This window comes from Nerophis lumbriciformis, linkage group LG36, assembly GCF_033978685.3.
Source record: "Nerophis lumbriciformis linkage group LG36, RoL_Nlum_v2.1, whole genome shotgun sequence".
Taxonomy (NCBI): domain Eukaryota; kingdom Metazoa; phylum Chordata; class Actinopteri; order Syngnathiformes; family Syngnathidae; genus Nerophis; species Nerophis lumbriciformis.
In genome coordinates, this window is record NC_084583.2 from 14,901,620 (window position 1) to 14,915,000 (window position 13,381).

The window sequence follows — 13,381 nt, forward strand, 5'->3', positions numbered from 1 at the left end:
GCTAGATCCACTATGGACTGGACTCTCACTATTATGTTAGATCCACTATGGACTGGACTCTCACACTATTATGTTAGATCCACTATGGACTGGACTCTCACACTATTATGTTAGATCCACTATGGACTGGACTCTCACACTATTATGCTAGATCCACTATGGACTGGACTCTCACACTATTATGTTAGATCCACTATGGACTAGACTCTCACACTATTATGTTAGATCCACTATGGACTGGAGTCTCACACTATTATGTTAGATCTACTATGGACTGGACTCTCACTATTATGTTAGATCCACTATGGACTGGACTCTCACACTATTATGTTAGATCCACTATGGACTGTACTTTCACAATATCATAGTAGACCCACTCGACATCCATTGCATCAGGTCTCCCCTAGAGGGGGTAGGGGGTGGGGGGGGGGGGGGGGGGGTCACCCACATATGTGGTCCTCTCCAAGGTTTCTCATAGTCAATCACATCGACGTCCCATTGGGGTTGTGAGTTTTTCCTTGCCCTTATGTGGGCTCTGTACCGAGGATGTCGTTGTGGCTTGTGCAGCCCTTTGAGACACTTGTGATTTAGGGCTATATAAATAAACATTGATTGATTGATGGTTTCTACTTTTTTTCATTTTTAATACATATTGTGTGTGGAATTTTAAGGACAAAGAGACATTTCTTTCATTTAGGAAAGAGGCTGTAACGTAACAAAATATGGAAAAAAGCAAAGCGCTGTGAATACTTTCCGGATGCACTGTATGATTTGACGTGGTTTAACAAAAGTATCCAACATTGTAACACCATACAGACCTGAACTTGTCCTCCGCAATGGACATTTGTGTTCTGCAAGACAGGCTAATGTGTACGTCTGGCAAACAACATAGATAAAAAACAAAAGTCCACTGCAGAGGAAGATGATTGTCAGGAGGTCTTAGAGTTCCGCACCATGTCTCCCCCCTCATGTAAGCTCCGGTACAAAGACCTCTGCTAAAAATACCACCTCCAGCTCTGAACGTCAGCGTGTTTTGCGTCATCTTTTTCTGTAAATGGATCTCTTTTCTTTGCCTGGCCTGAGGAATATGCCTCGCCTGCCTCGTCAATAATCAATGAGGAGATCGAGCACCTGAGTGAGTTGCACCTCTTTTGTCTGCTGGTCTGTGCATAGTTTGTAGATACTTTGTGTGTGTATGTCAGGCCTGGGCAATTATTTTGACTCAGGGGGACCATATTTATACAAAGAAAAGTGTCTGGGGGCCGGTATATCTATTTATCTATCTAATAATTTGTCTAATAATTTTTTTAATTTATCAATTTTTTACGTAGTTTTTTATATACATGTTACAGGTTATATATCTTTTATTATTGAATGTATGAAATGAAATGAATATTTAATGGGCCACAATGGAAACAAGCCTTTTGGCTTTTTGTGCCATCCAGTTGCCTTTTTAAAGCATTACATGTGGATTCAATTCTTTAAGATGTCAATAAACTTCTCAATCAATCAATAAATATATCTATATTCAATCATCTTAAAGAATTTAATCCATGTAATGCTTTAAAAAGGCAACTGGATGGCACAAAAAGCCAAAAGGCTTGTTTCCATTGTGGTCCATTAAATATTCATTTCATTTCATACATTCAATAATAAAAGATATATAACCTGTAACATGTATATAAAAAATTATGTTAAAAAAATGGATAAATTATGTACATATACACAGTATACATGTCATATATATATATATATATATATATATATATATATATATATATATATATATATATATATATACACATTAGATATGATAAGTGGTAGAAAATGGATGGATGGATACATACAAATGTACATATATATATATATATATATATATATATATATATATATATATATATATATACATACATACATACTGTATATATACATATACATATATATATGACATGTTTACTGTATATGTGTATATATATATATATATATATGTATATACATATATGTATACATATACATACATATATACATATATATATGTATATATATATACTTATATATATATACATATATATATATATATATACATACAGTATATATATATATATATATATATATATATATATATGTATGTATATATATATATATATATATATATATATATATATGTATATGTATATATATATATATATATATATATATATATGTATATATATATATATGACATGTATACTGTGTATATGTACATAATTTATCCATTTTTTAACGTAATTTTTTATACACATGTTACGGGTTATATATCTTTTATTATTGAATGTATCAAATGTGATGAATATTTAATGGACCACAATGGAAACAAGTCTTTTGGCTTTTTGTGACATCCGTTTGCCTTTTTAAAGCATTACATGAATGCTATATATATATATATATATATATATATATATATATATATATATATATATATAGATGTATATGTATATATATGTATATATATATATATATATATATATATATATATATAGATGTATATGTATATATATGTATATATATATATATATATATATATGTATAGATGTGTATATATATATAGATGTGTATATATATATATATATATATATATATATATATATATATATATATATATATATATATATATATATAGTACAGGCCAAAAGTTTGGACACCTTCTCATTTCAATACGTTTTCTTTATTTTCAATCAATCAAAGTTTATTCATGTAGCCCTTAATCATGACTATTTACATTGTAGATTGTCACTGAAGGCATCAAAACTATGACACCTGGGAAGCGACAACCATCTCAGGCGACTACCTCTTGAAGCTCATGAAGAGAAGGCCAAGAGTGTGCAAAGCAGTAATCAGAGCAAAGGGTGGCTATTTTGAAGAGACTGGAATATAAAACATGTTTTCTGTTTTTTTTTCACCTTTTTTTTGTTAAGTACATAACTCCACATGTGTTCATTCATAGTTTTGATGTGACAATCTATAATGTAAATAGTCATGAAAATAAAGAAAACGCATTGAATGAGAAGGTGTGTCCAAACTTTTGGCCTGTACCGCATATATATATATATATATATATATATATATATATATATATATATATATATATATATATATATATATATTGTGGAGCATCACAATACCTCCGAACAGGTGAGACTATAGGCAGAGGGCCAGCCATCACAATGAAAGCATGCACCAGGCGGTCAAACTACGCTAACCTCTAGGTGTGGTCATTGAAGGCAAGTACATCCCTAATTTTATTCTCAATCAGGCAGCTGTGTCAGGTTGGCAATCACTGTTTGATTTAAATAGCACCTTAGTGCATTGTGTGGCTGGCTCCCTGCTGGGAAAGGTCTGCTCCCATCAGGTGGTAAGTGTGTTGCTCCACTGAAATATAGTTTGTAAATTAGTCTGCTAAATGTGTAATATGTTGGATTCATTGAATGCTGTGATTTATTGAGCTTTGCGCTAGTGATGGGTTGATGAGGCGTCATTAAGCGTTTCGACACATTGCAAAACTGTATTGATACTGTGTCGATACTGTGTCACTAAATACTGACATCTGCTGGACATTAAAAATCCCTACAGGCAACCTATGGACCGACTCAACTGACACTGATTTTATGACCTAGCACAGTGGTTCTCAAATGGGGGTACACGAACCCCTGGGGGTACTTGAAGGTATGCCAAGGGGTACGTGAGATTTTGAAAAAATATTCTAAAAATAGCAACAATTCAAAAATCCTTTATAAATATATTTATTGAATAATACTTCAACAAAATATGAATGTAAGTTCATAAACTCAGTGAAGCACAAGCTCAGGTTTGTCACTGAAATGTCTGTCAAAAAGAACTGTGAAAATAAATGCAACAATGCAATATTCAGTGTGGACAGCTAGATTTTTTGTGGACATGTTCCATAAATATTGATGTTAAAGATTTTTTTTTTTTGTGAAGAAATGTTTAGAATTAAGTTCATGAATCCAGATTGATCTCTATTACAATCCCCAAAGAGGGCACTTTAAGTTGATGATTACTTCTATGTGTAGAAATCTTTATTTATAATTGAATCACTTGTTTATTTTTCAACAAGTTTTTAGTTATTTTTATCTTTTTTTCCAAATAGTTCAAGAAAGACTACTACAAATGAGCAATATTTTTGCACTGTTATACAAGCTAATAAATCAGAAACTGATGACATAGTGCTGTATTTTACTTCTTTATCTTTTTTTTTTTTCAACCAAAAATGCTTTGCTCTCATTAGGGGGTCCTTGAATTAAAAAAAATTCACAGGGGGTACATTGCTGAAAAAAGGTTGAGAACCACTGACCTAGTATATATAATAATATAAACCAAGTCATTGTATTTCCATCCATCCATCCATTTTCTACCGCTTATTCCCTTTGGGGTCGCGGGGGGCGCTGGAGCCTATCTCAGCTACAATCGGGCGGAAGGCGGGGTACACCCTGGACATTTCATTTAGGATTATTTAATAACTTAATTTAAATAAAAATATATTTTTTGTCTTTTTTAGATACAGTCAATAAATAATGTGAACATGTATCATAACATGGACATCTAAGAGAACGTGTTGTGAATGAGGATGCTTATGGACCTGGAATTTTTTTTTTTTTTTTTTTTTTTTTTTACACATTTTTATTTTTTTTTAAAACAGTTTTTCTAACGTATTCAATTTTAGACGCTTTCTCTTCTTAGTTATTATTTCTCCGGCTGTAGAAAAGAGCCGCTCACAGGGCACAGAGGAGGCGTCAGTGCGACACAGTTCGCGTATCGGTCACGTGACCAAAACAGCTCATGATCGGTCACGTGACTTTCTAAAAGCGGTACGCGCACCGACACAGGGTTTCGCTCTATGAGCTCGACGCATGCGCCGATGCATCGGTGTTGCCGGACCCATCACTACTTTGCGCTGATCAGAGATTTCTCTGCTCTGTGTTCCAGGTGATGTAGGGGACCTGATCAAGGCATGAGGAATGCAATCATTTGTTTTGTTTCAATGGAAGCCCCGATCGGGAGAACTTTAATTTAACCTGCTTTCAGAAAAGTGACTGAATAAACCAACGCTGCGGCATTTGAACGTTAACAGAACTGTCTCTGGGAGGTTGGTTTGTGAACGCACATCACAACACACACACACACACACACACACACACACACACACACACACACACACACACACACACACACACACATATATGTAAACTATGAAAATCTGCTTTCCAGTATGTGTGCTTGGGTCCTATTTTTAGGAACACTAATACAAGAACTCACAATAATGTCTGATTGAATGCTAAAAACGTTATGACAGACCGCCTTAAAAACAGAATGGAATTTTTTTTTTTTTTACTGAATGAGACACCCAGAATGTACATGAAAATAAAGAATGTGGGATTTACAATATTACGTACGGACGATAAAACATTGAATATTGACAACATATGAACGTCACACCCCCTCTCCATCCACATATTATACAATCAAGCGAATTGCAACAAAAATGCAACAAACACAGCAAAATATGTAAAAAAAAAAAAAATAGGTAAACAATCTGATATATCTGATTCATCACTAAGCTCTAGAACTTTGTTGTAAAAATCTCCTTCCGCGTCTGTCCCTGACACCCACATTTCAGGCTCTGGAAACACTCTGTGGAAACGTGACTTAGATTACCATAGTAACTAATTAGATGACCATAGTAGCTAGTATATCATGCAAAAGTGCAGATTCCGACCATTGAAATACTTAGTATAGTTCAGGGGTCGGCAACCTTTACCAGTCAAAGAGCCATTTTGACCAGTTTCGCAAATTATAGGAAACAATGGGAGCCGAAATTTTTTTTTGAAATTTTAAATGAAATAACACTGCATACAAAGTTTTTTTTTTGCTTTGTGCTATGTATAAACCAGGGGTCTCAGGCACGATGCCCACACCTTTATATGGAATTTGAATGGCTTGTCAGCGTCATGCGTGCCGTGATGGTGGTGACAGCAAGGCATACTTGGTCAACAACCACACAGGTTACACTGACGGTGGCGGTATAAAAAAAACTTTAACACTCTTACTAATAATGCGCCACACTGTCAACCCACACCAAACAAGAATGACAAACACATTTCGGGAGAACATCTGCACCGTAACACAACATTAACACAACAGGACAAATACCCAGAATCTCATGCAGCCCTAACTCTTCCGGGCTACATTATACACCCCCGCTACCAAACCCCGCCCACCTCAACCGACTCACGGAGGGGGTGGGGGGTTGATATATGGGGGAGCAGGGTTGGGGTGGGGGCGGGGTTTGGTGGTAGCAGGGGTGTATAATGTAGCCCGGAAGAGTCAGGGCTGCATGGGATTCTGGGTGTTTGTTCTGTTGTGTTTATGTTGTGTTAAGGTGCAGATGTTCTCCCGAAATGTGTTTGTCATTCTTGTTTGGTTTTAGTTCAAAGTGTGGCGCATTATTAGTAAGAGTGTTAAAGTTGTTTTATATGGCCACCGTCGGTGTAACCTGTGTGGCTGTTGACAAAGTATGACTTGCTGTCACGTACGTGTGCAAGCAGAAAATGTATATTGTATAACAATTGTTGGGCTGGCACGCTGTTAATACAGATTGTAGAGAGCGTCAAATGTTGTACCATCATGGCACGCCCTTATTATAGCTGTAAGGGTGAAAATCGGTGAATATAAATCCCGGGAGTTTTCTGCGAGAGGCACTGAAACCCGGAAGTCTCACGGGAAAATTGGGGGGTTCAGCAAGTAAGCTGCTGAGCCGCATCAGAGTGATCAAAGAGCCGCATTCGGCTCCGGAGCCATGGGTTGCCAACCCCTGGTATAGTTGAAGACTTACGGTCATTAGAAAAGATGAGTGCACATCATAATGGCAGCTACACTTTCCATCTTAAACATCTAAAATAATTATTTGGGAATGTCCGGCTGGCCAGATTGAAAAGCTTAACGGGTCTTAATTTGCCCAGGTCTGGTGTATATAGAGAGAATGCGTGAGAGGAAAACAAAAAACAAATGCTGAGCCTAAAAATAGACCTGAAAGGCCCACCTGTGTGCACATGTGTGTGCTTATTGGTGCTTGCAGGATGAGATTATGCATGCAGGAGAAGCATGAGGTGCACGATGCCTTCAAGCCCAAACTAATGTTTTGATCGTAGCCACGGAATTTGAAGGCAAAAAAAAAAAAAAAAACACACAAAAAAACACACCACTAAATGGATTGCTGACCTGGGCGAATGGGAAAGAATCCAATTTGTTTGTTTTCAGATATGAAAAGGGGATTGAGGACAGGCAGAGGGAAAGCGAGAGGAGGGGACAAGGAGAAGCACAAGGATTACTGTCAGGGTGAAATGATGTACAGCGGGGAAAGATGGGGAGGAAATTGTGCCTAAGATTTGGATTTAGAACAGGGGTCGGCAACCCAGAATGTTGAAGGAGCCATATTGGACCAGAAATACAAAAATAAAAATCTGTCTGGAGAGCCGCAAAAACTTAAAAGTCTTAAATAAGTGTTATAATGAAGGCAAGACATGATGTAAGTGTCTACATTAGTTATATTAGCCTACTATCAAAATGACTTTAAAAGTCTTATATAAGTTTTATAATGAAGGCAACACATGATGTAAGTGTCTATATTAGCTATATTAGCCTACTATCAAAATGACTTTAAAAGTCTTATATGTTTTATAATGAAGACAACACATGATGTAAGTGTCGATATTAGCCTACTATCAAAATGACTTTAAAAGTCTTATATAAGTGTTATAATGAAGACAACACATGATGTAAGTGTCTATATTAGCTATAATAGCCTACTATCAAAATGACTTTAAAAGTCTTATATAAGTGTTATAATGAAGACAACACATGATGTAAGTGTCTATATTAGCTATAATAGCCTACTATCAAAATGACTATGTGTCGCAGGCTGAAGCAAATCTTCGTTGACAGAAATGTTGAAATTGAATATTTAATCTACACATTTTTACAACATTGGAAAAATTAGCTATATTAGCCTACTATCAAAATGACTTTAAAAGTCTTATATGTTTTATAATGAAGACAACACATGATGAGTAAGTGTCTATATTAGCTATAATAGCCTACTATCAAAATGACTATGTGTCGCAGGCTGAAGCAAATCTTCGTTGACAGAAATGTTGAAATTGAATATTTAATCTACACATTTTTACAACATTGGAAAAATTAGCTATATTAGCCTACTATCAAAATGACTTTAAAAGTCTTATATGTTTTATAATTAAGACAACACATGATGTAAGTGTCGATATTAGCCTACTATCAAAATGACTTTAAAAGTCTTATATAAGTGTTATAATGAAGACAACACATGATGTAAGTGTCTATATTAGCTATAATAGCCTACTATCAAAATGACTTTAAAAGTCTTATATAAGTGTTATAATGAAGACAACACATGATGTAAGTGTCTATATTAGCTATAATAGCCTACTATCAAAATGACTATGTGTCGCAGGCTGAAGCAAATCTTCGTTGACAGAAATGTTGAAATAGAATATTTAATCTACACATTTTTACAACATTGGAAAACAGAGGCTACGCAGAAGGTGAGAACTCCTGGAAATGACTGGCTTAGAAAGACAAAAGTATAAATGTGTGTGTCCAAGTTAAAGGAAACGGCAGGTTGTCTTCTTTTAATGGATTTATTACAATATTTGCAACGTTTACTGTGGTCTGGAACAACAAATTGCCTTTACTTATGTCCTCTGTGTATTTAATTTATATTTGCATGTCTCGTGACACATTATCTGTATGTAATATTGGCTGCATTTCTCATAGTTGTTTGTGTAATGTTTGATCTGGTTCTGTCTCCCTGTAATGTTTGATCCTGTTCTGTCTCCCTGTAACGTTTGATCCTGTTCCGTCTCCCTGTAATGTTTGATCCTGTTCTGTCTCCCTGTAATGTTTGATCCTGCTCCGTCTCCCTGTAATGTTTGATCCTGTTCTGTCTCCCTGTAACGTTTGATCCTGTTCCGTCTCCCTGTAATGTTTGATCCTGTTCTGTCTCCCTGTAATGTTTGATCCTGCTCCGTCTCCCTGTAACGTTTGATCCTGTTCTGTTTCCCTGTAATGTTTGATCCTGTTCTGTCTCCCTGTTCTGTCTCCCTGTAACATTTGATCCTGTTCTGTCTCCCTGTAATGTTTGATCCTGTTCTGTCTCCCTGTATTGTTTGACCCTGTTCTGTTTCCCTGTAATGTTTGACCCTATTCTGTCCCCCTGTAATGTTTGATCCTGTTCTGTCTCCCTGTAACGTTTGATCCTGTTCTGTCTCCCTGTAACGTTTGATCCTGTTCTGTCTCCCTGTAACGTTTGATCCTGTTCTGTCTCCCTGTAATGTTTGATCCTGTTCTGTCTCCCTGTAATGTTGGATTCTGTTCTGTCTCCCTGTAACGTTTGATCCTGTTCTGTCTCCCCTATAACGTTTGATCCTGTTCTGTCTCCCCTGTAACGTTTGATCCTGTTCTGTCTCCCCTGTAACGTTTGATCCTGTTCTGTCTCCCCTGTAACGTTTGATTTTGTTCTGTCTCCCTGTAACGTTTGATCCTGTTCTGTCTCCCTGTAATGTTTGATCCTGTTCTGTCTCCCTGTAATGTTTGATCCTGTTCTGTCTCCCTGTAATGTTTGATCCTGTTCCGTCCCCCTGCAATGTTTGATCATGTTCTGTCTCCCTGTAATGTTTGATTATGTTCTGTCTCCCTGTATTGTTTGACCCTGTTCTGTTTCCCTGTAATGTTTGACCCTATTCTGTCTCCCTGTAATGTTTGATCCTGTTCTGTCTCCTTGTAATGTTTGACCCTGTTCTGTCTTCCTGTAATGTTTGATCCTGTTCTGTCTCCCTGTAATGTTTGATTCTGTTCTGTCTCCCTGTAACGTTTGATCCTGTTCTGTCTCCCCTGTAACGTTTGATCCTGTTCTGTCTCCCCTGTAACGTTTGATCCTGTTCTGTCGCCCTGTAACGTTTGATCTTGTTCTGTCTCCCTGTAATGTTTGATCCTGTTCTGTCTCCCTGTAATGTTTGAACCTGTTCTGTCTCGCTGTAACGTTTGACGCTGTTCTGTCTCTCTGTAACGTTTGATCCTGTTCTGTCTCCCTGTAACGTTTGGTCCTGTTCTGTCTCCCTGTAATGTTTGATCATTTTCTGTCTCCCTGTAATGTTTGATCCTGTTCTGTCTCCCTGTAATGTTTGATCCTGTTCTGTCTCCCTGTAATGTTTGATAATTTTCTGTCTCCCTGTAATGTTTGATCCTGTTCTGTCTCCCTGTAATGTTTGAACCTGTTCTGTCTCGCTGTAACGTTTGACGCTGTTCTGTCTCCCTGTAACGGGGGTCGTAAACAGCCATTGCCTTTGATTACAAACATTTCAAAGAAAAGGTCATAAAACAGTTCAAACAAGAGGTGCCTGGAACTTGGGCAGATCCTGCTTTTCTCTCCGCTTTGTAGTTCTTGGGTCAAAACAAAATCTTTCTGTGGATTATAATAGAAGAAAGAAATGTTTGATCCTGTTCTGTCTCCCTGTAATGTTTGATCCTGTTCTGTCTCCCTGTAACGTTTGACCCTGTTCTGTCTCCCTGTAACGTTTGACCCTGTTCTGTCTCCCTGTAACATTTGATCCTGTTCTGTCTCCCTGTAACGTTTGACCCTGTTCTGTCTCCCTGTAACGTTGGACCCTATTCTGTCTCCCTGTAATGTTTGATCCTGTTCTGTCTCCCTTTAAGATTTGATCCTGTTCTGTCTCCCTGTAAGGTTTGATCCTGTTCTGTCTCCCTGTAATGTTTGACCATGTTCTGTCTCCCTGTAATGTTTGATCCTGTCTTGTCTCCTGTAACATTTGATCCTGTCCTGTCTCCCTGTAATGTTTGATCCTGTTCTGTCTCCATGTAATGTTTGTCTGATCTTGAATGGGATTGTGCTGAAAATTCGGGGATTAATCAAGTATTTCTGATTGTGATAAAGAGTGGGATTTATAACAATTAGGAAGGTTTGTGTCAAGTTTGTCCTTTTAAAGAAACCATATTAAAATATATTTTTCTATTTTCATACATTTTTTAAAAATCTCCAGGGAGCCACTAGGGTGGCGCTAAAGAGCCACAGGTTCAGGCCCCCTGATTTAGAGCCACGAAAAAAAGGCAGGCCTTGAGCGGAGTGCGAGATAACCCATGTTGAAAAAAAAGAGGAGGAAGTGAAGGCGCAGGTAGAAAAGGGCGAGACGTAAAGCCAGACAGGTATAGGGTGTCACCTAAAGGGCTGAGAGGTAGCGAGGGCAGGAACTTCAGATGATAAAAAACCCTCAAAGAAAGAAGGTGCAGCAGCCAGGACAGGAGCGCAAGGAAAGGATTGGAACAGGCCCCAATAGCACCGAGATCATTTGACACTTGACTCTATTTCCACTGGACTGAGCAACATTTAAAAAAAAAACAAAAAAACTACACATCCAGTGACCTTTTTCACCTTTTTTTGTTTTGTTTTGATCCTGCAGATTTTGTGTGCGTTTCCACACAAACACAGCAGAGAGGCTCAGAGGCAGGGAGGGGGCGGGCGAGCGAGAGAGAGAGAGCGAGCGCCTGTGTCACATCAAGATGTTCATGATCATTCGAGAGTCGGCGGCGGCAGGAGGCGGTGCTACAGCCATGAGCGTGCCACAGGAGCGGACCACCAAACAGGTGTGTGTGTGTGTGTGTACGTTTTAAGCTTGCTCTTTATTGTGCATTACTGTTATTAAATCCCGCCTGCGTTCACGATGCACCGCAAACACTACCAGCTCCGAGAACTACCGTTTTATATAAATAGATTTGTGTATGATGCAAAAAAAAATAAATAAAAATGTTTATTGATAAAATGATTGAAATACTGTTTCAACATTTTTAATGGTTGTTATAACAAGCCTGGACCACATTGTGACAAACGTTGTTATGCAACAGTAAAGCATGTTAAGGCTGGACAAAACAAGACAAAGGAGTGGCATAAAACACGTCCTTCTGTGGCAGCATCAGAGAAAGTTGTACTTGTAATCAAACTACGATGAGTTCAAGGACCGGCAAAATTAGTCGGACAAAACGGCGCTCGCCAAATACTCTCATCAGTGAAGCATTTTAATTTTTAATTTTTAGAGGTTTGTTGATAAGCATATCAGGGATTATTCACTGCAGTACTTACTGTCAGAATAATTGTGTCTAAGTTATCACAAAACTTTGTGTTGCCATGAAAACAAAAGCTGTCTTTGATCCAACCAAGCTAAAAGGCTTGTAAAACGCAACTGTGTAGGATGGGAAGCAACATGAAGGTGTTCTGTTTCTTTGGTGTATTGTAATCCACAGAAAGATTTTGTCTTGACCCGAGAACTACAAAGCGTAGAGGAAGCAGGACCAGACTCCCCTCCAGGGACCTTTTCTTTGAACTGTTTTGTAACCAAAAGCGACAGCTGTTTACGACCCTCCGTCCCTTTAGAGACAGCTGTTGCCATGTAATCAGGGAAAGTCCAAATAAAAGAGCAGGCGAAAAATCTTTCGTCCGAGCGTGTTGGAACACTGTACAAGGGTACAGGTGCTCCTCGATTGAGCCAAATTTAATTCTGTCTCTGTTTAATTCCTTGCTTATTGTCTTGTTTAGCGCCGCCCTAGTGGCTCCCTGGAGATTTTTTTAAAAAATGTATGAAAATAGAAAAATATGTTTTAATATGGTTTCTTTAAAAAGGACAAACAGGACACAAACCTTCCTAATTGTGCTGAAATTTTATTTCCCCCTCAAGGATTAATAAAGTATTTCTGATTCTGATAAACAGTGGGATTCATATCAATTAGGAAGGTTTGTTTCATGTTTGTCCTTTTAAAGAAACCATATTAAAACATATTTTTCTATTTTCTTTGATGTATTGTAATCCACCGAAAGATTTTGTCTCGACCCGAGAACTACAAAGCGGAGAGGAAGCAGGACCAGACTCCCCTCCAGGGACCTTTTCTTTGAACTGTTTTACGACCTTTTCTTTGAACTGTTTTGTAACCAAAGGCGATGGCTGTCTACGACCCCCGTCCCTTTAGAAACAGCTGTTGCCATATAATCAGGGAAAGTCCAAATAAAACAAGGGTACAGGTGTACGCGCTCCCCTCGATTGAGCCAAATTTAATTCTGTCTCTGTTTAATTCCTTGCTTCTTGTCTTGTTTAATAGATACCATCAGTGTTTGAACCTGACACTTACTAATCATTTATTTGTTACTATGTTTGGGAAAAGTTTCAAAAAGCATCAAAATATTAGAAACACCTCTCAGTACATGCTGTCAAAGTAATTTGAAAAT

At 37.5% G+C, this 13,381-nt stretch overlaps 1 protein-coding gene across 2 annotated transcripts in view; it reads left to right on the top strand.

Annotated features, from left to right (window-relative positions):
• The first annotated feature begins 1,095 nt into the window (after positions 1-1,095).
• LOC133576963 (calcium-binding protein 2-like) overlaps positions 1,096-13,381 on the top strand; it is a 39,069-nt gene continuing 26,783 nt past the window's right edge. The window contains exons 1-3 of one of the 2 annotated variants that reach the window (XM_072912428.1): positions 1,096-1,135; positions 4,984-5,143; positions 11,568-11,751. In XM_072912428.1, the coding sequence (XP_072768529.1) occupies positions 11,668-11,751 (84 nt within the window). In that variant the 5' untranslated portion in view covers positions 1,096-1,135; positions 4,984-5,143; positions 11,568-11,667. The remainder of the gene's footprint in view (positions 1,136-4,983; positions 5,144-11,567; positions 11,752-13,381) is intronic. The other variant, XM_061930405.2, reaches the window with a different exon arrangement.